At 37.9% G+C, this 21,341-nt stretch overlaps 1 protein-coding gene across 3 annotated transcripts in view; it reads left to right on the top strand.

Moving 5' to 3' along the window:
* LY75 (lymphocyte antigen 75) overlaps positions 1 to 21,341 on the top strand; it is a 154,402-nt gene that overhangs the window by 59,648 nt on the left and 73,413 nt on the right. For all 3 annotated transcript variants that reach the window (XM_066346475.1, XM_066346476.1, XM_066346477.1), the window contains exons 17-27: positions 1,529 to 1,564; positions 1,939 to 2,114; positions 2,832 to 2,908; positions 3,173 to 3,252; positions 3,833 to 3,972; positions 6,351 to 6,456; positions 6,679 to 6,839; positions 11,092 to 11,221; positions 12,676 to 12,902; positions 17,847 to 18,012; positions 20,002 to 20,169. In XM_066346475.1, coding sequence (XP_066202572.1) covers positions 1,529 to 1,564; positions 1,939 to 2,114; positions 2,832 to 2,908; positions 3,173 to 3,252; positions 3,833 to 3,972; positions 6,351 to 6,456; positions 6,679 to 6,839; positions 11,092 to 11,221; positions 12,676 to 12,902; positions 17,847 to 18,012; positions 20,002 to 20,169 — 1,467 coding nt within the window. The remainder of the gene's footprint in view (positions 1 to 1,528; positions 1,565 to 1,938; positions 2,115 to 2,831; positions 2,909 to 3,172; positions 3,253 to 3,832; positions 3,973 to 6,350; positions 6,457 to 6,678; positions 6,840 to 11,091; positions 11,222 to 12,675; positions 12,903 to 17,846; positions 18,013 to 20,001; positions 20,170 to 21,341) is intronic.

Below are 21,341 nucleotides of genomic sequence, written 5' to 3'. Positions count from 1 at the left end.
CCCTGACTGGGAATCAAACCCAGGACTTCCACACGCCAGGCCAATGCTCTACCACTGAGCCAACTGGCCAGGGCCCTAAAACTTTTAAATAGCCATAACCAGTGTGGCAAAATATATATTGTATATACTATACTGACATATATATATAGATAATAGATATATTTTATATATAGTTAAATATGTAATATATTTAACATTTATATATTTAAAGTATGTATATTTTAAAAATATTTTTAATGTATATACTTTTAAAATATATTTTAATTGAGAAACAAAAATAAGTCATGTAAATGTTTTAGGGAAATTACTTATAATGCCATTACACAAATATAACATTTTAATATTTTCCATACCTTGTACACACATACATGTTTGTAATCTTTTGTAAAAAAAAAATACCTTGCATTCTGCTTTTCTTACTAACTTAAAGAAGTTTAAAGGTTAGAGACAGCACCCCCAGCACATGATTACAAATAAAAACTATATTTTAAACTGCTTGGCAGCATTGTTGGTAAAAATTACCAACACACAGAGAACTGACTCCAAGAATGAAACCAAAGATGCTGAATACAGAGGTCCTGATATAACAAAGTTAGAAACAGCTATTTTACCCTGTAATTTCTAAGGTTCATAAAATTATGTCTTTGACTTGAAACCAGTGAGACCTATGAGCAGAATGAAAAGGGAGAAGATACACCAGCAGCCTAGTGAGACCTCTGTACCTGGAACTGTGTGGGTGCTTTTGTAGGATCATCATGCCTGATCTGCACACCATCCCTGTGAGCTAGGTAGTGGAGGCTCACTTTCTAGTAGTAGAAAGCTGAGGCCCAAGGGGTTAAAAACTGACCCAAAAGGCCACAACACCAAAGGATCTGAGGGTGTTTGGACATTGGCCCATCCAACTTCAAAGCCCATAATCCTTTGGTACATTCAGTATTTTGTCTGTTTCCAACAAGGAAGCCTTGGTTATTTTTTATTATTTTCTTCCAAGTTTTGTCTTTTACCTTCTCAAAATATTCAGTATTGGATCATTGTGTGTTGTTTCCAAGGATATCCTGGGAGACAATACACTCTACCCACTCAGGTTTACAGAACAATTACTCAAATTGCATTAGATGGAAAAGTGGTTCCTGTAGAACCTCAGCCTGCAGTGATGGTTATCTGGTGCATATTTTTTAGTGCTTCTATGTAATGTATACAGTATATTTTGTACTTTCTAATTATTAGCTATATTTATCCATTTGGTCTTCCTTTGTGACTTCCATGATATAAGGTAGAGAACTGCTGGTAATAGTTTATTAGTATTTAACAGATCTGCTTTTTTATTGCCACTAAAGCAGCTTTAGCATAAGCCCCACAAATATCAAATTAAAGTGATCATAACATGAAAGGAAATGTTTGGTCAGAAATGGACAAACCTCAGCAACATTGCAAGTCCTCTTGAGTTAGATGAAAGTCACTTACTCAGAGTATGCCATGGTCTGTAATGGACATTAAACTTCAGCCACTTGCTTTCTTCCTCATACAGGTCATACTCCAAAAACACCAGACTGGTACAATCCAGGTGAGTTAAGAAAACTGAAATTTATCCCAAGCTGCCTTTACTTTTTCAATAATGCATTAAGTTTATTTAAACCATGGCCTTAGGGCCAGTTTCTTCCCTATCACATCTTCAAGTGAGATGAAGTTTCTCCAGGCAGGGAAGGTGATCGGCTGGGGTGGGATGAGACTGTGAGGATGGGTTTGTCTTTCTCTGTGCCTCTGGGTGGCAGACTCCCTCATGGGCCAGGAACGCTTGGTTCCTTCTAGGAAACACTGCCCTGACCAGAGAGAGCCAATCATCTAAATGAGTTACAATTTATAAAAGTTTTGAACATGCTCACAAGATGAAGTTTGGTGTACACAGTCATATCATAACTCTGATATCTTCTTCTTTAGATCGTGCTGGAATCCATGGGCCTCCCGTTGTAATAGAAGGGAGTGAATATTGGTTTGTTGCCGAGCCTCACTTAAACTATGAAGAAGCTGTCCTGTACTGTGCGAGCAATCACAGCTCCCTGGCTACCGTGACATCTTTTACAGGACTAAGAGCCATCAAAAACAAAATAGAAAATGTAATAATTCAAAAGAATGTATTTTTTATTGAATTTATTGGGGTGACCTTGGTTAACATAATTATATAGGTTTCAGATGCCCAGTTCTACAACACATCTCTGGACTTCATTTGTGTGTTCACCCCACCCAAGTCAAGTCTTTTCCATCACCATTTAATATTTTTGTTTTTATATATATTTGAAAAATCTTGCCAAAATATACAAAAATTAGATGTTGCTCTCAAGTAAAATTTGCCTAACAACATTCAAATTCATCATTTCCTATTAAAAATGTTAAATATAATTGCTTAGTGTTTTAAAATATTCAAGATTAATTTTAAATGTAAATTTATAAAATGAGCATCAGTGGATAATATAAGTTATTCTAACTCCTTATCAAACTTTTTACTAGAAGTTAACTTCAGTTTCTGTTTCTACTAACTTTGCAAAATAGCTTTTTGGAAGAACAGTAATTTGTATATCTTTAAATTTATAATTAGTAGCTAAGGTACACTATATGTCAAATTAATGAATTCCCATAATTACAGCAACCATATTTTTCTATATGCAGAATAGGGCCTGTCCATATACAGAGTTTTCAAACTACTTTTTTGGTGAAAGGACCTGGATTGTATAGTCTACATAGCAAAGTAATGGCATGTCTGCAAATCTTAGTGGTTCATGGTTGTGGGCGAAAACTCCGCCCATGTGAGGATGGGTGTTTGCTTTGTGTTTCAGATATCTGATGATGAGCAGAAGTGGTGGATAAGAACTGCTGCGCAGCCAGTAATAGATCATCATTTTATACATTACGGGTAATCATCGGTGCTGCCTTTATGAAGTTTTTTAAAAGAAGATTCCCTTTTACTAAATGGATTACTGTTTATAACTAGCTTTGCACATTAATCCGTAAACTGCCTAGACTAGAGAAACCAAGTCCCTTTGCCTATTAGCATCAGGAGTAAAGTGGTATAAAATAATGGCATAATGTTAATTTTACAATTAAATTAGTTACAGTAAACACCAGAATGGAACATGTAACTACATTCTCAGTTGTCAAATCTCTCATTTTCTTTCAGCTCACGACATCCATGGCATCGTTTTCTTTCAAAATTTGAAGAGGAATGTTTGTACATATCTGCCAAGACTTGGCTTCGTGGTAAGATTTAATTCCAGATTTTTTAATATAGATTATGTAATGTGTGAAGTTCAGTTTCAATTACTAGTTCAATCTTGTTTTTGTTTTGATTATGTGTTTGGTAGCTTCATCTCATTTTGAATTACTGTTAATGACAGTAGCTCAAATTTCAAATGCAAATAAAGGTGCTTTTCACTGTGAATATTTTTTACTTCCTTTATCCTAAAGTAATTACTTAGAAATAAATGTACCACTTTTATAACTAATAAGCACATTGACAAATTTGCAAAGGAAACCCGGCAGCAGTTCTAAAATATAGTTTAGTCCCTTTCGCCCTCTGTACCTCTCAGCTCTACTCCCTGCTGTCAGGAACTGTGGTAACTGTGGTTGGCTGTTACGCCATATTTGTGCGTTTTTATAGGCAATATTAGTACATATGCTGTAACCTACTGATATGACATAAATGGCTAGACAAGAAGGGAAAATAATTTAACCATTTGGGAAAGATTGATTTAAAGAGACTTTCTTTATTACTAGATTGTTTTTAAAATGTACTGAATGGGAACATCTCACCACGGTAATGCTGCTTTTCATTTCACAGATTTAAATAAAGCAGCAGACTGTAATACCAAGTTGCCCTTCATCTGTGAAAAATATAATGTATCTTCTTTGGAGAAATACAGTCCAGATTCTGCAGCTAAAATACAGTGCTCTGGGGATTGGATTACTTTTCAGAATAAGGTAAAAAGAAAATTGCTACATTACGCAAACCATGATTGCTTTCACGATGGCTGTATGGCCTGTGGCAGAATGGCAGCCCCTAAAGTAACTTCACTAAGATAGCCTCTGCATATTTCAGCATCTCAGCTGATCCTCTACATAGTCAGACACCAAGTTAACTCTCAAGTTAGTCATGCCTACAGGTCTTTCAAAATAGTGGTGTTTCTACTCTGTTGCTACTGACAGTTAAATTGCTGAAGTTGATATGTCAATGGATAGTAATACAAGTCAAGACTGTCGCTATGGCATAAGGAAACTGACTTAATTTCTGGCTGATAAATTTTCCCTCTTAAGGAAAACATCCAACCAGCATCAACCAATCAAATTAGATCAGCATTTCCCAAACTACCAGTACTTTTTGGGAACTACACATATGCTAACCGAATCATTGATTTTGCCTCCAAAGTGGAGTTTATGATTAAATAGGTTTGGGAAACACTGCATTCTATAATGGTTTCTTTGAGATACATAATACATATTAGTATACATATTTCTTGGGGAATGTATTTGGCTGCTAAAAAGAGAAGTTGATACAGTATGTTAAAACATTTATTCTATTACATAAAAAAAGTTTGAAGGCACCTGACCAGTGGTGTTGCAGTGAACAGAGCGTCAACCTGGGAAGCTGAGGACCCAGGATCAAAAACCTGAGAGTGCTAGCTTGAGTGCTGGCTTGAGCACTGGCTCATCTGGCTTGAGCTCAGGCTCACCAGCTTGAGCGCGGGGTCTCCAGCTTGAGCATGGGATCATAGACAATACCCCATGGCCTCTGGCTTGAGCCCATAGGTCGCTGGCTTAAAGCCCAAGGTTACTGGCTTAAGACCAAGGTCATTGGCTTGAGCCCAAGGTCACTGGCTTGAGCACAAGGTCGCTGGCTTGAGCCCAAGGTCACTGGCTTGAGCCCAAGGTCGCTGGCTTGAGCAAGGGGTCAGTGGCTTGGCTGGAGCCCCATTTCCTCTACTCCATCAAGGCACAAATGAGAAGCAATCAATGAACAATTAAAAAGTGATGCAACTGTAAGTTCATGCTTCTTATCTCTCTCCCTTCCTGCCTGTCTTTTCACTCTCTCTCTCTCTCTCTCTTTTGCTTTCTTCTTCTTCTTCTTCTTCTTCCTCCTCCTCCTCCTCCTCCTCCTTCTTCCCAAAAAAGAAAGAAGTTTGAAGGTAAGCAGACTGGGGTTAATGTGTAAACTCTGAATTCTTCAAAACCAAGTTCCTTTTGTCTCTCTCCCCTGCCATCCTTAATATAAGGCTTCCAAGTTCAAGTTCAGAGTGTTTTCTCTAGTCTTCTAGAAGCCACTCAATGACTCATTGGTCACTTTATTCTGTATGGAAGCTGAAATAAAAACATTTTGTAGAATGTTTCAAGGAACACAATTTGGAACATACTGCTCCATACTAATATGATCATAATATCAAAAAGAAAAAGGAAGAGATGTGTCTGATAGCTGAAAGAATCTATAAGTAAAGTTAAAATCATAGGGGTATATTTTGATTTTTTTTTAATTAGAAATTTAATTTACCCCCAAAGTACTGGACTAAATTTATGCAATTGATGTAAAATTAATAAAATATTCTGCCATAGGACAGGAGGATGATTTCTTTTAAAATTATGAGGGTTTCTATATAAGGAAGTAATGATTAAGAATATAAACTTTGAGCCTGACCAGGCAGTGGCACAGTAGATAGAGCATCAGTCTGGGATGCTGAGGACTCAGGTTCACAACCCCAAGGTTGCCAGCTTGAGCACAGGGTCACTGGCTTGAGCCCAAAGGTTGCTGACTTGAGCAAGGGGTCACTGGCTTGATTGGAGCCCCCGGTCAAGGCACATATGAGAAAGCAATCAATGAACAACTAAGGTGTCGCAACTATGAGTTGATGCTTCTCATCTCTCTCTCTCTCTCTTCCTGTCTGTCCATCTGTCTCTCTCTCTCTCTCTCTTTCATGTGCACTTGCACTAAAAGAAAAAAGAAAACGAATATAGACTTTCAAATCTGATGTAACAGAGTCTCAATGCTGACCATTCATTTTATAGCTATTTCATTTATGGGTAAAGTTACTTACTTTACCTTTGCCTCAGTTTTCCCAGTTGTGAGAATTAAATGAGATAATACTATGTACAGCGTTTAGCGCAAACACTCAATAAATGGCAGGTTAAAAACAGTAGTTTGAAGACCACTCTTTAGTTGTTTAAATTGAGATGTAGATCTGCATTTGTATGGTACTACTTTATAAATTTGGTATCTCATATTCCCGAACTAAAAGATGAGGCATTTATTTCCCATATGAGCTTTTCACATCTGGAATCTCATGCTTTCATACACGCTCTTTGTTTTGCAGTGTTTTTTGAAAATCAAACCCAAGTCTCTCACATTCTCTGAAGCAAGCGATACTTGTCACACCTACGGTGGCACCCTTCCTACGGTGTTGAGCCAGAGAGAACAAGGTAGCAAAATTGTCTTAGGAAACGTGTTATTCTGATCTGGGGCCAAGTTAGTTTTGGGAGCCTGAGGGGAATTAACATGTTTTTCAATTTTATTAAACTATTTTTACAGAGTAGGTGAAAGACTGTCTTGGTTATATCTAAGCAAGAGTTATTCATTGACATCTTTAGTATATCTTAACATTGAATAAGTCAAGTGTATTTTAAAAATTCTCCTTCTGGCAGATTTTATTACATCCTTGCTTCCGGATATGGAAGATGCTTTGTGGATTGGTTTGCGCTGGACAGCCTATGAGAGGATAAATAAGTGGATAGATAACAGAGAGCTGACATTCAGTAACTTCCATCCATTATTGGTCGGTCGGAGGATGAAAGTGCCAAAAAATGTAAGTTTTTTGAGTCATTATAGCTCTATGAAATCCTGAAGTCCTCAACAATTTATTGGATTAAGAATAAGGGCCTGTTACAGAGTTCATTAGTATGCAATGCCCAGAATAGGCAAATCTATAAAGATAGAAAGTAGATTGCTGGTTGCCGGAGGCTAAAGGGCATGGAAGGGTTGGGTGACGGGGAAGAGTGTGGGGTTTCTTTCTGGGTCGGTGAAAATGTTCTAAAATCTATTGGGAGGTAATGGTTACACAACTCTGTGAACATACTGAAACCTTTCCTTATATTTCAGGTTGCCTCCTTAAGATAGATTTTGGAAGTTGTATAGCCAAATCAAAAGAAATAGTTATAAAGTTTTGGTTACCAAATTTCTTTTCAGAAAAGTGTGTAAGTTTATACTTTTGTTGAGCAGCTAATATGTGTCAGGCACTCTGCTAATGCATCACTTAAATTACTTCACTTCATCTGCACAATAGACGTGAAAGGGGCGGTTAGTCCTTTCCTGTATTAGACATGTGGGAACAGGCCACATAGATACATAGTCATGTATCTCGCCCACAGTCACAAGCCTGTGTGTGCAGAGTCAGCGTATCAGTTCCGGTTCACGAGTCTGCAGAGCCAGCATTCTTGGCTTCTCTACTACATTGCCTCTAAGGAGCATAATCTTTTACAGTTTCTTGTTAATTTGGTGGTTTAAATTATATCATACTTTCATTTACATTTTTCTGATTTCTAATGAAAACAAACCTGTATAAATTCAGTAAATAATTTGAATTTCCTCAAGTGTGACTTTTCTTATTCTGTGCCAACTTATTAAGACCTTCATGTATTTCTTATTGATTTTATAGCTATGTAAACATTAAATGTACTCACCCTGTTTTTCTTGTGTTTATTGTAAATATTTCCCTAGGTTTTTTTTTTCTTTAGGTCTGAATACCAAAAATATTGCAGAAATGAGTTTTGATTTTATATATATGTGTGTGTTCAAATCTGTTTATTCCCTCTTTTTCCTACATTGTTTTTAGGTCAGAAAGTCCATGTATTAATAGTGGTTAAATGTTTGCCTATATTTTTTTGTTTTGTTTTATAGCTTGCTTTTTTTTTCTGGTAGCATGATACATCAAAGGTATATGGCCTCTGTTGTCAATGACTATTTAATATTTTCCCTAATCCTAGCCAATTGTCTAGCATTATCTAATGCATGTATTTCCATTTATTAAAAGCAATATAGAATGCCTCCTTAATTATATATGAAGTGAGTATATATATATAAGATATACTCATATAGCTACCACATTGATCAAATGCTATAATTTTGCCATATTTTTAAAAAATCTAATAGGACTAGTTATCTTTTATTATATGCCTTTAAGATATGTTTAACTATTCTTATTTATTCTTCCAGACAAATAAGATTATTCAATTTCCAATCAAAACAATTAAATAAAAATTTCTGATAAGAATCTGACATTTTAGGCCCTGGCCGGTTGGCTCAGTGGTAGAGAGTCGGCCTGGCGTGCAGGAGTCCCGGGTTTAATTCCCAGCCAGGGCACACAGGAGAAGCACCCATCTGCTTCTCCACCCCTCCCCCTCTCCTTCCTCTCTGTTTCTCTCTTCCCCTCCCGCAGCCAAGGCTCCATTGGAGCAAAGTTGGCCCAGGCGCTGAGGATGGCTCTGTGGCCTCTGCCTCAGGTGCTAGAATGGCTCTGGTTGCAACAGAGCAACGTCCCAGATGGGCAGAGCATCACCCCCTGGTGGGCATGCTGGGTGGATCCTGGTCGGGCACATGCGGGAGTCTGTCTGACTGCCTCCCCGTTTCCAGCTTCAGAAAAATACAAAAAAAAAAAAGAATCTGACATTTTAGAGAGAGGTCACATCTTTTTATTAATCTTCTAATTCAAGAATATGGTATAATATATCTCTCCATTTATTCAAGTCTTTTAGACCTCAGTGAAGTTTTTATAGCAGTTCTCTTTCTTACTGGCACTGAGATGGCAGTTTAAAATTTTCTTACTGATATGTAAGAAAGCTATTGTTTGGGGACTTTTATGTATTTATTTTATAGGCACCCATCTTACTAAAAGCCCTTATTACTTCTCAGAGTTTTCCTTATGTTTCCTAATGAGACAGTCATAATTTACAGATAACGGTTCAGGCTTCGCTACCTATGGTACAACTACTAGAACTAGGGTAAATAACAAGAGTGATAAACACCATCCTAGACTTGATCTACACTTTAATGGGCCTGTCTGCAGTCTCTTATTATTACTATATATATATGATATTGCCTCTTTAAGATATATCATTGTATAACTAGCTTATTTAAAATTTTTATTCAGGAATAAGTACTGGATTTTCTAAAGCTCATTGCTAGCATCTATTGAATTGTCATATACTTTTTCCCATTCAGCCTATTGGCATGTGGTATAAATACATTTAGATGTTATATAAAATCATCTTCATCTTCTCATAAAATCTAGTTGCTCAGAGTGTACTATTATTTTACTATCTTACTGAATTAGATTTTTTAGAATTTTATTTGGGAATGTTTTCATCTCTGTTCATAGAGTTAAATTTTATAAATTTAACTTTATTTTTTATTTTTATTGAATTTATTAGGGTGAAATTGATTAATAAAATTATATCAATTTCAGTTATATAATTCCACAGTACATCATTTGTCTAGTGTATTGTGTGTTTACCACCCAATCATAAAGTCAAATCATAAAATTATATAATTTTATGCCATATTGTCAGATTTTTTTTTCTGACAATGTGAATTTCGTAAGATGAACTCAGTAACTTTATGCGTTTGTGTTTTGAAATTAGGACTCAGTCTGGGGGATTATCTTTCCTGAAAGTTTAGAGGAACTACCACCAAAACCATGTGATGTTAGAAACCTTTTCAGAGATCATTCTTTAATAATAAAGGGATTTGGTGCCTATTTAGAATTTGATTGCCCAAACTCTAGAGTCAAATTGACTGGGTTTGCATTCCATTCAGCCATTTAGTATGCCTTTGGAAGGTCACTTAACTTTTTTTCATCTGTAATTTTTCATCTAATCCTGTTGAATCTACCGTACAGTGTAAGGATTGCATAAGACAATTCATTTAAAGCCTTATAGCACTATACCTGACACATAGTTTTAAAAATAGCTATTTATTATTAATTTTTAATTTCCTCCAAAGTTACTGTTACATTTTGGTGTTTCTACATCCCTTTATAACAGTTATGCTAATTTTTATTTTTCAAGAAAGTTGTCTATTTCATTTAGATTTTCAACTGTATTAGATGAAATTGTGTATGCCATTATCTTTTTGAATCTCCATATCTTATTTTAATTGTTTTTCCTATTTAGATTTTTACAGAAACTGTTGTACATTATTGGTTTTCTCCTCTCTCTTCTCCATCCTCTACTTCCTTTGCTTGAGATATATTTTCCAATACTACTACATCTTTCTGTTCTGTTATTCTTGGAGTTATATTTTTGCTGACTTTCTAATCTTACCTACCCTTCCTTTAAAAAACAGAATACATTTATAATAATACACATTTGCCTCCACATAAAGTCTTACTCATATCCCTGGCTATAGTGCTCATATCATTCTTTCCTGTATTTTTAAAATTGTTTGGTTTAATGTTTTTGAGTAGCATGTGTGTATGTGTTGTTTTCTAATCTATATCTTTTGAGATAAACTTTTCTTATTTTTCTAATTGTGGTATGTTTCAAACATACAGAAAAGTATAGGGACGATATACTTTGAATAAATTTTTATGTCTAGTATTACTAATTTGTGGTCAGAGAATAACATCTAGATAGCTACTTTTATTTATGGAAGTTTTTATAGTGACTAGTATAGGATCAAAGCTTCTAGGCAATTTCTCCATTGTGTGATCCAAAATTTGTCAAAAGATTATAAACATCTAATAAGTTAAGTTAATAACTATTACTTTGTTGCTTACTTGAATTGTCAAGAATGATAATGGAGTATTAAATATTAGTATAATTGTATCTCATTTCTAACAGTTTTTTTCTGTTTTGAATATATATATTTATTAATATTGCCACTATTTTGTTTTATAATTTCTAAAGTTAATAGCCCTTTCAGAATTTTCTTAGTGATTTATGGTCAGCTCCTAAATGGAATTTCTTATAGGAGAAATCCAATTTGGAATGCAAAGTTCTCTTGCTGGGATCTTCAGACTGTTAGTTTCATGATTGCTTGCATCTATTTACCTTTTTGTTTAGATTTTTGAGGAAGATGCCCACTACCACTGTGCCCTAATGCTCAATCACCGAAAGTCACCTTTTACTGGCACATGGAATTTTACTTCATGCAGCGAACGCCACACTGTGTCTCTCTGTCAGAAATACTCAGGTATGGATTATTATCTAGATAACTATGGTACTTTATGATGTTAGATATGTATAGTACTTTTTTTTTACAAAAATCATATAAATGAATATTAATTTGTAACATAAAACTTTCTTAAAATTTTAGCATGACTAAATTCATATTCGCTCTGTGAGTCAGGTTATGTCTCAAATGGAATGTGATTTTTTTCAATTATTATTGCCATACTTAATTAAATATCAAAATTAAGTATTAGTAGAATTTGTTAATCAGAGTGGTCTAATGATAATAAGTTATGGTTGAATTTTATTCTCCTTTCTACTATGGCATTTTTCAGATTTTACTTTTGTACAGTACATAGAGGGTTTCTATCATGAGAAGAAGGTAAAAGTTTAATGTTTTATTTTCATTCAGTATAAACATTCACAGTTAAATTTAGCAGTAAAGAAAAGATGCGAGGCATTTAAAAGTGGATTAGTATGACTTGCTACAATCCAAATAAAACTAAAATGTATATTTAAAAATAGGAATCATCCGCCCTGGCCGGTTGGCTCAGTGGTAGAGAGTCGGCCTGGCGTGCGGAAGTCCCGGGTTCGATTCCCAGCCAGGGCACACAGGAGAGGCGCCCATCTGCTTCTCCACCTCTCCCCCTCTCCTTCCTCTCTGTCTCTCTCTTCCCCTCCCGCAGCCAGGGCTCCATTGGAGCAAAGATGGCCCGGGCGCTGGGGATGGCTCCTTGGCCTCTGCCCCAGGCGCTAGAGTGGCTCTGGTCGCCACAGAGCGATGCCCCGGAGGGGCAGAGCATCGCCCCCTGGTGGGCATGCAGGAGTCTGTCTGACTGTCTCCCCGTTTCCAGCTTCAGAAAAATACAAAAAAAAATAGGAATCATCCATATTTTTAAAAGATATTAAATTGTTTGCATTGATGACAGTAAGTTTTTAACAAATAATTTTTTTAAAAGCTTTGTTAGATAGCGAGAATCTCAAGTAGGTAGTCTATGTGCTTCTGAAGAACTCTTTGCTAAATTAAGCTTTGCTTGTTTACTCTCACACTTTTTAGTAACTGCTCTATTCAGAAAACAGTGTTTTAAATATATCCTCTTGTGGTTGGTTTTGTACATTTTTTTCATAGGAAGTCTCCCACATGAAAACTTTGTAATGGAACACCTCTTATTGAAGAAGTTCAAACAAAGGAGGTATTTGATGCCTACCTGAAATGGTCATCTTTTTGCATGCTACTTTTATTGATAGATCAACTACAACCGAATTTTCTTCTGATTTTAGAAAACAGATGTTAGGATTCATACATTTTCCTTAAGATATATAGGAAGACATGCCAAGTTCTCTCACCCAAAATCTAACATAAATGAATAGATAAGTAATATGTAAAGTACATTATCTTGGGGGAAAATTTTTTAAATGTCCTATGATTGGCAGAGTGGGTGATTCTTGTGGGGTTTTTTTTTCTTTCACACACAGAAATTGAAGGCAGACAGACCTTACAGAATACTTCAGAAACTGTAAAGTATCTAAACAATCTGTACAAAATAATCCTGAAGACCATGACTTGGTCCGATGCTCTAAGGGAATGTCAGAAAGACAACATGCGCCTGGTGAGCATCACAGACCCCTACCAGCAGGCGTTCCTGACCGTGCAGGCGGTTCTGCGCAACTCTTCCTTGTGGATTGGACTCTCTAGTCAAGACGTAAGTTTTCAGTCCCAACTGCCAGGATTGGGTGAGGGAATGTGGCATTTTTTATTGTGCACGGCATCCCTCATGTCAGACCAGCAGAAATCAGAACTCATAAAACTTGACTTCAGTGAAAGAATTTCAAGAAGTATGTAATTTTTAGTGGCAATCAGCGTTCCACTGATGAAAGATCTGGACATTTACTGTTTGATTAAGAAAACATTCTGGGACATTGTAGCTGATCACTTCTTTTATTTATTTCAATCAAAGACTGAGCTGGAATCAGGAGCTGCCATGTCTCCTCAGCCAACAAACAGAGGAGAGGAAGGGAACGATTAAAAAATCAGATGGGGCTGGATGTGTAGAAGCACTGTGGATGGTGTTGAATGGTCCTTTTTATCCCTTTCAGAATCAGCAGAGTGCAATGAAGCCACTCTAAGAAGAGATTAGAATAGCGTTTCGCCACATCCTAAATTAAGCCCTGAGTCTTGGGTACTTCTCATTCATTTCATAGCCCAGCAAGGAAGGCTGGTCTCCTATTAATTCCCAACACTAACCTACATACAGGTAGAACAAATGGGAGTATTTATGCTACTGAACCTTTTGGTTGTAATTAATAGGGATTCTTTTAAAGATGAAAATCAAGAAAAATTCTAACAACTATACAAGTCCCGAACCAGCAAAATAAATGGTACAGAATCTGTGCGCTAAACTTTTCTTATTTTAAAAGCCCCTGAAGTCTTCTCTCAGTGGAATTGCTTTTCATTGTTGTTGTTATTGTTCATTGTTTAAACTTTCTCCGTGTCGTTGTGCAAGCAGGGGCACTGAGAGCCTTCTTCGACTTGCTCCTTGTTTCTGGCCTTCCTTATTCTACAGTCAGGTCTACTCCGTTCTGTCCCTAAATGATGTGGGAGGTCAGAGAAAAAATCAAACCACCTTTGTCCCTTAGTTGGCTTATTGAATGTTTCTGAACTGATCCCAGTAGGGGTTTTTAAAATAAAGTGGTAGTGTTCCTCTTAACGTCATAGGCCATTTTGCCTCTTTTCTAGGCCTTCTATGTAGCTTTGATAATCTGCCCACAGGGCTGGAGTATAAGGCTGCATATGTTGTGCAGTACATAGAGGGTTTCATTTGCAAAGATTGTGATGTGAACTTTGACCCCTGTGTCTGCACAATGCAAGACTGGTGAAGCCCTGGTTAGATAAATGTCACCTAGACCAGTATTCCTAGTTCACTCCCAGCTAGAGGGAAATTGGCAGAGTAGGAGAGAGGAGTGTGTCCATTGCCTTATGAAGCAAACCTAGGGTATGTATACCTTAGCATAACTTTCACCAGACCAAGATGGCTGTAGGGCTGCAGGGAGAAAACATGATCGAAGGTGATTCAGTCCTAGCACAGTCCGGAGCTGAACTGGAGAACAGACCAGAAGTCACCATTCTCTTTGACAGACTGTGGGTTCATTACCATCAGCAGTCACCAGTAGCTCATTTAAAAGAAGCAGTATTTAGAAATTACTTGAAGAAGAGTTTCTCCAAGACTCTGGACACTTTAAAATGTACCCCCAAGTCAAGCCCGACCAACTTTAACTGCTTCTCCAAACCTCTCACTATCAGTTTCTTCATACATTGTTTTTATTACTTTCTCTTTGGTGTTTGTTATCGTGTGAAACCTATCACTATGTCTCTTGTGAGGGTAGTAATAAATTATTATATTTCCTCTTTTCAATCACCTTAAACCTTTTGAAACCAAAGCAATATTGTCACTGTAGAAAATTTGTAAAGTTATAGTAAATTAAAAGAAAATATTTAAATTAGCTGTAATCTCAGTAACTAGTGATAAATATGGTTTCATCTTTGGGTATACATCCTTCAAGTTATTTTCCTACATACATGTATTTATTTTTAAGATAATTGGGGTCATATTGTTTTGTAGATTTTTCACCGCTTAATGATTTCGGTCTTGTTTTTTATTCTATTTTTCAGTCTTCACCGATGTTTCTGGTTTTTCCTGGCACTCTTTATTTTAACAAATTCTATGTACCTGTTTATCCTGTGTTTTCAGAAACTATCTAAAATCTTTGGAAAATGACAGGGAAATATAACTAAATAAAACTTGACATTAAAAGCAGTTTGAAGGTTTTGAAAAGTTATAAACATGGTAGCAATAATATCAGATTATTAGTTAAGAAAAGTGATACTGGCCTGACCTATGGTGGTGCAGTGAATAAGTCGTCGACCTGGAACACTGAGGTCTCTGGTTCAAACTCCTGGGCTTGCCCATTCAACGCACATACAGGAAACAACTACTAGGAGTTGATGCTTCCTGCTTCTCCCCTTCGGCCCCTTCTTTCTCTCTCTCTCCCTCCCTCCCTCTTTCTCCTTCCCTAAAAATTAATAATTAAAAAAAAAAAAGAAAAATTATACTGGCCTGACCAGGCAGTGGCGCAGTGGATAGAGCATCAGCCTGAAACGCTGAGGACTCCAGTTCAAAACTCCGAGATCGCCGGCTTGAGCGTGAGCTCATCGGCTTGAGCACAGACTCACCACCTTGAGTGCAGGGTCACTGGCTTGAGCATGGGATAATAAACATGACCCCATAGTCACTGGCTTGAGCCCAGAGGTTGCTGGCTTGAAGTTCAAGGTCGCTGGCTTGAGCAAGGGGTCACTGGCTTGGCTGGAGCCCCCCAGTCAAGGCACATGTGAGAAAGCAATCAATGAACAACTGAAGTGCTGCAAGGAAGAATCAATGCTTCTCATCTCTCTCCCTTCCTGTCTGTCCCTGTCTGTTCCTCTCTCTGTCTCTGTCTCTCTCACTAAAAACAAGAAAAAAAATTATACTAGTGTGGGAAGAAGTGAGTAATCTAGAGATAGAAGACTAAAGTTTCTTGTAAAAACTCATGCAGAAAATGATGTTGGCAACTTAAGGCATATATATTTACAGTGTCTGCAGTGAAGCAGTTCTGGGAAATGAATATTCCAGAGTGTGACTGGCAGTAAGTCATTCGGGTACATAAAAGTGAAAGTACATAGGAGTAGAGGAAGTCAGGAAAGCTTGGGAACTGGGTGACTCACCCACATGAGCATAGATATCCCGATTTCAGTAGTAGGACCAGGGGACAGAGCAAGATATGGGGCATCTCCTTAGTGAATGTCAGGGAGGAGCAGGTGGACCAGATCCTCAGTGACTGTCAGAGGGAGGCAAGGAGTGTGGGAGTTTACAGTGATTGGAAGGGCATAAACTCAAAGGAAATGACTGAGGGAGGTAGAAGTGCCTACCACCCCGTTCTCGTAGCCCTGTGGTATTTGACGGTGGAAAAACAGAGGGCCTTTCACTCTTTGTGTGGATGCTGAGAGGAAATTATTCTCGGGAAAGACAAATTTCAATTAAGCTCAAGAATTTAGTACATAGATATGTATAGTCTTAATAAAGAGATTTGGTACTCAGTAAGGACAGGGAGGGGGTGGGATGATTTATCTACAAGGAATACAAGTTCCAGAGGCCCAGGGACCTGGGTTAGTTGGGAGAGCGGCAAAGGGGGCGGAGTCCAGGGTGGTGCAGAGTACAGGTCACAGCGCCAGGCAAAGGGCCACCGTGAAGCCACGTGGTCTGAGGATTAACTGGGCACACATTACAACCGGAACTCTGGTGGAGAGCAGTTCAGAATGAAACATTGCTGGTGTCAAGGCTTAACCATATCTGCTATTTATAGTTCACTATGGAGACTGTATGCGGCCTCTGCCCCATATTCCAGACAAGCCAATGATAGAGAATTTCCTTGGGCCTCAGGAACGCTTAGCTCTGTGAGTCACTGTGGAAGTCCTGGGGCTCTGGCAGTGCTGTGGGGAAGCTCAGACAGGACTGCCTGTACCCCACAATCCATCCTAGACTTCCATGCCTCTGGAAAGCCTCCCTCCAAACGAGTGGGTGGTCAGACCCTTGACAGGGTGTAACGACAGATGCTCACAGACTTTGAGGGCACAATAGAACATAGTGATAAGGAAGCATGTCCCCAAAGACAAGTGTGAAAATCGCGTGTGACATCCACGAGATCCGAAGGATTAGGAGGAAGGGAGCTAACACTGACGTAGCTTTTCGTGTGTGTACCAGCTAGCCACCGAGTCATGTAGTTTACATGTCATGTCCTCAGTTCCAGCCATGAGGTTACGTGTCACATCCATTTAATCGCTGAGGGGATGGAAGCTTGGTGAGATAAACTCACAATCAAAAACTAGTAAGTGTTCTGGCCGGAGAGCTTGGTTGGCGAGAGCATTGTCCCAAGCGCAGAGGTTGCCAGTTCAATCCCCGGTCAGGGCACCTACAGGAACACCTCGATGTTCCCCGCACTCTCTATATATATCTTTCTCTTTCTCTCTATCCTTCTCTCTCTCTCTCTCTCTCTCTCTCTCTCTCTCTTTTTCTCTCTCACTGAAATCAATTTTTAAAATAAAGGAACTGATAAGTGACCCAACCAGACTTCAAAAGCAGGTGTGTTTTGCTCCGAAACCCATGTTCTATCCTGACTACGTGTTGTCTTTAACTTATCAGTGTTTATAGTGGTCCTCACTCCATCTTAGCTTTCTGATTTCCAACAACCAGCAATGCCAATAGTGTGTGAGACAGCACAGTGTAATAATTCAGCCCATGAATGCTAGAGCCTGACCACCTGGATTCGAGCCCCAGCCCTGCAGTTTATATTCTGCGTCACTTTGTCTATGCTACAGGCCTTCAGTTTCCTTGTCTGTCAAATGGGTATAATAGTACCTATCTCATATGATTGTTATAAGGACTAAATAGGATAATATTTGTAAAACACTTAGAACAGTCCCTGGTACACAGTAAGTGCTATGAAGTATATGTTAAGTATAAGATAAAAGTCATTACATTGACCATGAGGGCCAAAGCAGTACAAAAGGGACAACGTGAAGTATTGTCACTTGAAATGTATTTCTGCTCCTGTAGGATGAACTTAACTTCGCTTGGTCAGATGGGAAGCATCTTGTATTTAGTCGCTGGACTGATAATAATGAGCAACTTGAAGACTGTGTGTTTTTAGACACTGATGGATTCTGGAAAACATCTGATTGTGACTCTAGTCAACCGGGGGCTATTTGCTACTATCCAGGAAGTATGCTACATTCAAATATTTTACTTCTTAAATCACTATTCAGTCTCATGAGTTGTAGAATTTGAGGGGAATGGTTTTGTGAAATCTGGTTTTGAAATTGTAAAGGAATTATAATCATCCTTTTAACAAAATTGGTAGTAAAATTTTGTACTCAAGAATTATTATATATTGAATATTTTATCATTAATTTGTTATTTTAGACGTATTTCATCTTTGTCATCTGACAATAGTAATTGACTTTTTAGTTTTAAGTTTCCATTAGCCTCATTTTGCATGTTTTCTATTTATATTGTTATAGAGAAATCTTACATTTGTGGGAATGTTTTTTATTCATTTTAGAAGAGAGAGAGGAGGGGGGAGTGAAGGGGGAAGGAGCAAGAAGCATCAACTCCCATATGTGCCTTGACCAGGCAAGCCCAGGGTTTTGAACTGGCGACCTCAGCGTTCCAGGTCCATACTTTATCCACTGAGCCACCACAGATCAAGCTGTGGGAATGTTTTTATAATTCTTATCATCAACTAAAATTTTTTCTATGAGTCACTGTTAAGATTCATTTGGTTGTGACAGCAACTCGCTCAGGTAGCTTAAACAAAAAAATAATTTTAGATCTTCAAACATGGAGATACGCTAAGCCTCATGAGGAAGGGGAATGAGCAACTGCTGCTGTCCTCTGCCTCTCCTTCCTGTTCTCTGTGGGTCTGCACTCTCTGCGCACTTCCTGCTTCTGCACGTGGGGGCCCACGGCAGCTCTGCACCTGTCACTTAGAACCATCCCTGGAAGGGAACTGTCTCTGAATGCCACTTTTCAGTTTAGAGAGAACTTGAAGGACTCAGCTTGAGTCAGGTATGCGATCTCTGGCTCAGTCAGAGGAAAGTGGTTTTACAGCAGCAGGGCGTCCACCTCTGTGGGTCTGAGGAAAGAAGACACTGCTTCACAGACAGGGACAGACTGGGAGCCAAGAGATGCTGAGTGGTCTCTACTGTATACTAAAGCAGCTTGACTGGCTTTGAGTAGAGCATATCTGTACTTGCATCTTCTTGAATGTATGCCCTTTCCAGAAAATTCGGAAAAAAAAAAAAAAGCCATAATCAGACTTTCTAGATGTTGGATTTTAAACTATTTCTGTTTGCTTTGGCTAACACGCTAACTTATTTAGTACATCAGATATTTCATTAAAAAGGTTTTTTACAGCGGTAGAGCATCAGCCTGGCGTGCAGGGGACCCAGGTTCGATTCCCGGCCAGGGCACATAGGAGAAGCGCCCATTTGCTTCTCCACCCCCACCCCTCCTTCCTCTCTGTCTCTCTCTTCCCCTCCTGCAGCCAAGGCTCCATTGGAGCAAAGATGGCCCGGGCGCTGGGGATGGCCCCTTGGCCTCTGCCCCAGGCGCTAGAGTGGCTCTGGTTGCGGCAGAGCGAAGCCCCGGAGGGGCAGAGCATCGCCCCCTGGTGGGCAGAGCCTCGCCCCTGGTGGGCGTGCCGGGTGGATCCCGGTCGGGCGCATGCGGGAGTCTCTCTGACTGTCTCTCCCCGTTTCCAGCTTCAGAAAAATACAAAAAAAAAAAAAAAAAAAAAAAGGTTTTTTAAAGTTAGAGAAGGTATCAGCAACCAGACACTTAAAGACGAATTCTCAAAATTGTAGTTAGATGCCTATTATTATGATTGTATAGTTTCTCTAAGGTGGCCTTTGTGTTTGAAGTTTGGAGATGCAAGAAGACAGAAACTACATTTAACCAAATAGCACCTCATGTTTTTACATTCTTCCAGTCACTCCACAACAGGGGAAAGAAAATTACTGTGTTAAATAATTTTTTTCCTATGGAAAGCAAGTTGAGAGGTCACATTGTATGGAGCAGAAACAGAGCAAGCATCACCAGGCTATTATTTTTTGGTTTCCTGAGTATTTCCTACTAATCAAGTCTAATTACTAGAAACAGGATTTAACATATATATGAAATCAGTATTCATAGCATTAATTCCTTTCTCTAGATGAGACTGAGAGAGAGGTCAAACCAGGTCACAGTGTTCTGTGCCCATCTCCTGTTTTAAATACTCCATGGATACCATTTCAGAACTATTGCTACAATTTCATGATAGCAAAGAATATATATATGGCAGCAGCACGAGATGATGTTCATTCTAGATGCCAAAAACTGAGTAAGTATATTATATATAGCCATTATATATTGCATTATGCTCATTTTAAAGACTCTTGCCTGAGTAGAACTATTTCTAATTAGCACCAGTAACAAGATATCAAAAATATTCATCTTCTAATGATCTACATTATCCATGACAACGTATTATAATTGTTTAGTTAAAATGGAAGGTATAAGTAGTTACCATTTTCTTTACCTGTTCATTAGTTAACTAGTCTGTCTTACACGTATAAACAAAATAGGTTCTATTTAACAAGGAAAAGGAATGACAATAGCAGAGAACTAGATGCTAAATCAAGCTAGCCTGTGGGCAAAATGAAAATAAATTAATCTGAGTGGTCAAAAACTTAGAAAAGCCACAAAGAAGCAGCTCTGCTTTAAAAAAATACACATTTTACACTTTGAACACATTTCAGATATTTTCTATGACTTCCACTGAGGATTTGAAACTTCTGAACAGCGAACCTATGAGTTTTATGGAAAGTTCCTATGGAAAATATCAACCCATTATCCCCAAAAGTTGTGCTCAGTAGAACACTAGTCTTGAGAAATGTTTTACAGAAAAGGAGCCTAAGAAAAAGAACAAGGTTAAGAAACACTACAAACCATTGCTTGCGGTTAGAGATGATTAAATATGTATTTGCAATATACTCTAAGAGTATAAGCATAAATGAATAAACAAACTAAGTTGATTCATTTAACCAGTGTTCTTATCCATGTAAAACTTCCTCTTTCCTGAGGAACTCCTATTAGTTCCCTGAGGTACACACTAGGAAGTACCAAACTTGTTTAACCCTAATATATATAAGGGTGATCTCTATCTTGTTGCCCACCCAAGAGGTTCTATTTATTATATAGTCTTTGACAATGTATCATTAATATAGGTGGATTTGTACCAACTCCAAATAAGCTTTAAATGGGGAGAAGTGAAATGTATAAGTTTAAAATTCTCTACTCAGCTTTTAGCTTGTCACTATTCTGTAAGACCCAATTTAACATCAAAATGTTTAAACCTATTCATTTTAGCAACAAGACAGTAATTGACATGTCTTTCTTATTTTCTGCTTTTGTTTAAGTTTGGGAGTATATTAAACTGTGAAATAATTTTCTAAATCAAACAAAATAAAGTGTTTTAGGTAACTAATTGTTTAAATTATTGACTCTTTTATT

The sequence above is a fragment of the Saccopteryx leptura genome, chromosome 7, assembly GCF_036850995.1.
Source record: "Saccopteryx leptura isolate mSacLep1 chromosome 7, mSacLep1_pri_phased_curated, whole genome shotgun sequence".
NCBI classification, from domain to species: Eukaryota; Metazoa; Chordata; class Mammalia; order Chiroptera; family Emballonuridae; genus Saccopteryx; species Saccopteryx leptura.
Note: the sequence above shows the minus strand (reverse complement) of the source record. Positions and strands in the feature narration are given on the sequence as shown.